The sequence below is a fragment of the Camelina sativa genome, chromosome 14 (assembly GCF_000633955.1).
Source record: "Camelina sativa cultivar DH55 chromosome 14, Cs, whole genome shotgun sequence".
NCBI classification, from domain to species: Eukaryota; Viridiplantae; Streptophyta; class Magnoliopsida; order Brassicales; family Brassicaceae; genus Camelina; species Camelina sativa.
The window spans coordinates 9,339,468-9,342,278 of NC_025698.1; the positions used below are offsets into that span (position 1 = coordinate 9,339,468).

General features: G+C 40.6%; 2 protein-coding genes across 3 annotated transcripts in view; one reads left to right on the top strand and one right to left on the bottom strand.

Annotated features, from left to right (window-relative positions):
• Positions 396-2,811, top strand: part of LOC104740632 (protein BRASSINAZOLE-RESISTANT 2) — a 3,457-nt gene continuing 1,041 nt past the window's right edge. The window contains exons 1-2 of one of the 2 annotated variants that reach the window (XM_019236180.1): positions 396-937; positions 1,199-1,682. In XM_019236180.1, coding sequence (XP_019091725.1) covers positions 677-937; positions 1,199-1,682 — 745 coding nt within the window. In that variant the 5' untranslated portion in view covers positions 396-676. Of the gene's footprint in view, positions 938-1,198; positions 2,196-2,811 lie in introns of those variants that run through there. The other variant, XM_010461299.2, reaches the window with a different exon arrangement.
• The window catches only part of LOC104740633 (arabinosyltransferase RRA3), a 4,376-nt gene continuing 3,788 nt past the window's right edge, over positions 2,224-2,811 (bottom strand). Inside the window, exon 3 of the mRNA XM_010461302.2 lies at positions 2,224-2,794. Within this exon, the coding sequence (XP_010459604.1) occupies positions 2,449-2,794 (346 nt within the window). The 3' untranslated portion in view covers positions 2,224-2,448. The remainder of the gene's footprint in view (positions 2,795-2,811) is intronic.

A 2,811-nucleotide genomic window follows, 5' to 3' on the forward strand; every position in this document is an offset into this window, starting at 1 on the left:
ACTATAGTGACAATTAGTTTAAATAATACCTATCAAAATTAAATTGTTATGAGGCTGAAAACAATTTGTATTCTAATTTAACATGGCGAAACCCCTCAAAAAGAAAAGGAAAAAACCCAATCAGATGGTGTGTTCTCCGGTCATACTCGTCAAAAACTAAAGAAGACCCACTTCCTCTATTACACAGATCCCCACATGTCGTCTAATCTCTCATCTCTTTTTATAAATCTCAGCTCATTTTCTCTTACACAAAGACTGACCGAGTCTGAGAGAAGAAATAAAAACATTACAAAACATATAACGTACTAGCTCCTCTCCTTCCAACTGATTCGTTACGCAAATCCACACTGTAAGTTACGTACACCACAGCTTTTATTTATTATTATTACTCAGTACTACTCACCATTCGTCAAATCTAAATCGACATGTGGCTGATATCAACGGTGATTTCTTTAATATGAACCTGCGCGTACTCGAACATTCACACCATATCATTCTTTTTAAAAAAGAATTTAATAAAAAGAAGGAAAAAAGAATCTTCTATAATTCCAGCGAAGAAGAAGAAAAAATAAGCGTATTACTCGTGAGCACTAAGTTCTCACTCTTCTTCTTCTTCTTCAGCTGATTCACCATCCCATTTTTTTTTGGGGGGTGTTTTGAGGATTGAAGGAAGAAGATGACGTCTGACGGAGCGACGTCGACGTCAGCAGCAGCAGCAGCGGCGATGGCGACGAGGAGGAAACCTTCTTGGAGAGAGAGGGAGAACAATCGGAGGAGAGAGCGGCGTAGAAGAGCTGTTGCTGCCAAGATTTACACCGGTCTTAGAGCTCAAGGTAACTACAATCTCCCTAAACATTGTGACAACAATGAGGTTCTCAAGGCTCTCTGTTCTGAAGCTGGTTGGGTTGTTGAAGAAGACGGCACTACTTATCGCAAGGTAATATATTATTTGGGTTTAGATCTGATGTTATCTCTGTATGTTTCTCATGTTTTAGCTTTTGATTCTAAAATTGGATCTAGATTCCTTTGTGATTTTAATCTAATTCTATAGCCGAATTAGAACATTAGGTTTCTCTGTGTTACTATATTTAGATCTCCTCTTTTAGCGTCTGTGGGTTTCATCTTAGCGATTACTTTTGTTTCAAGTTTTTGTCAATGATTGTGACATTGTGTTGCTTTTGTTCTTTGATCAAACCAGGGACACAAGCCTCTTCATGGTGACATGGCTGGATCATCCTCTCGAGCTACTCCTTACTCTTCTCATAACCAAAGCCCTCTCTCTTCCACTTTTGATAGCCCCATCCTTTCTTACCAAGTCAGTCCATCATCTTCTTCCTTCCCGAGTCCTTCTCGTGTTGGTGACCCGCACAACATCTCCACAATCTTCCCTTTCCTCAGGAACGGTGGGATTCCTTCATCGCTTCCTCCGCTTAGAATCTCAAACAGTGCTCCTGTCACTCCACCAGTCTCATCCCCAACTTCGAGAAACCCCAAACCATTGCCAACTTGGGAATCTTTTACCAAACAGTCCATGTCCATGGCTGCTAAACAGTCAATGACGTCTTTGAACTACCCGTTTTACGCGGTATCTGCACCTGCCAGTCCCACCCATCATCGCCAGTTCCATGCACCAGCTACTATACCTGAATGCGATGAATCTGACTCTTCCACTGTTGATTCGGGTCATTGGATAAGCTTTCAGAAGTTCTCACAACAGCCATTCCATGGGGCCTCTGCTGTGCCAGCCTCTCCTACATTCAACCTAGTGAAACCTGCACCTCAGCAGTTATCTCCTAACACTGCAGCAACCCAAGAGATTGGTCAAAGCTCGGATTTCAAATTTGAGAACAGCCAAGTTAAGCCATGGGAAGGGGAGAGGATCCACGATGTCGCTATGGAGGATCTAGAGCTCACGCTTGGTAATGGTAAAAGCTCATAGTTGAGATGAAGAACAGAGGAACCAACCCGTTATGGCATGTCGGAAGGAAGGATTGGAGTCTTCAGTGTGCTGTTCAATCAGTTCATGGTTTTGGTTCTTGTACTAGAATCAGTATTCATAGTACCAGTGAGTTTGTTTCACAACGCATTATTTGTAGATAGAATGTTTAAGATGTATGTTTCTATTATTATTCCTTTTAGGCCTTGGAAAACTTTATAAATATTACATATTATTAAATGGCTTGAGATTTTACATATATATATCATTCAGAGCTCAAGAAGATGAAACAGAGACAATAAGAAAGACTATAACAAAGACTTTGCGAAGTAATAAGATCAGAGAGGTGAAAAAAAGAGACTTGCGGTTTTAGCCATAAGATACACAAAAATTCATAATACAAAAAAAAACAAAAAGCAGAAGGCATGTAGTAGTAAACATGGGAACATTAAGGTAAAATAGATTAGAATCGCAAGTGTCAAGCTTATAGCCTAGCTGCTTTTTCAGGTGAATCATTCAGAACCATCTGGGAAGCTATCAAGCGCGTCTTGCTTACCGTTTACATAGAACTCAACCACGGCTTGCATTCTATAGAGCTTATCTGGATGGTAATTCACATGAACTATCACCGGTTTCACCTTCTTCTTCAGCTCATGATTCTTTCTTACAGTCTTGAAAAGGACTTTACTGTTCATAAACTCATACATATCCATGACTCTCTTGGATGCGTGTAGAGCAATGTACTCAGGATGCGATGGATAAAACAGTTCCTCGTTGAAAACCGCTTGGTCCCATACTTTTGCCTTAGAGAGTCTATCTGCCACACGATCAAGCAGCTCGATTGCTGGAATCGTAGGCCTTAGATAGAAAAACCC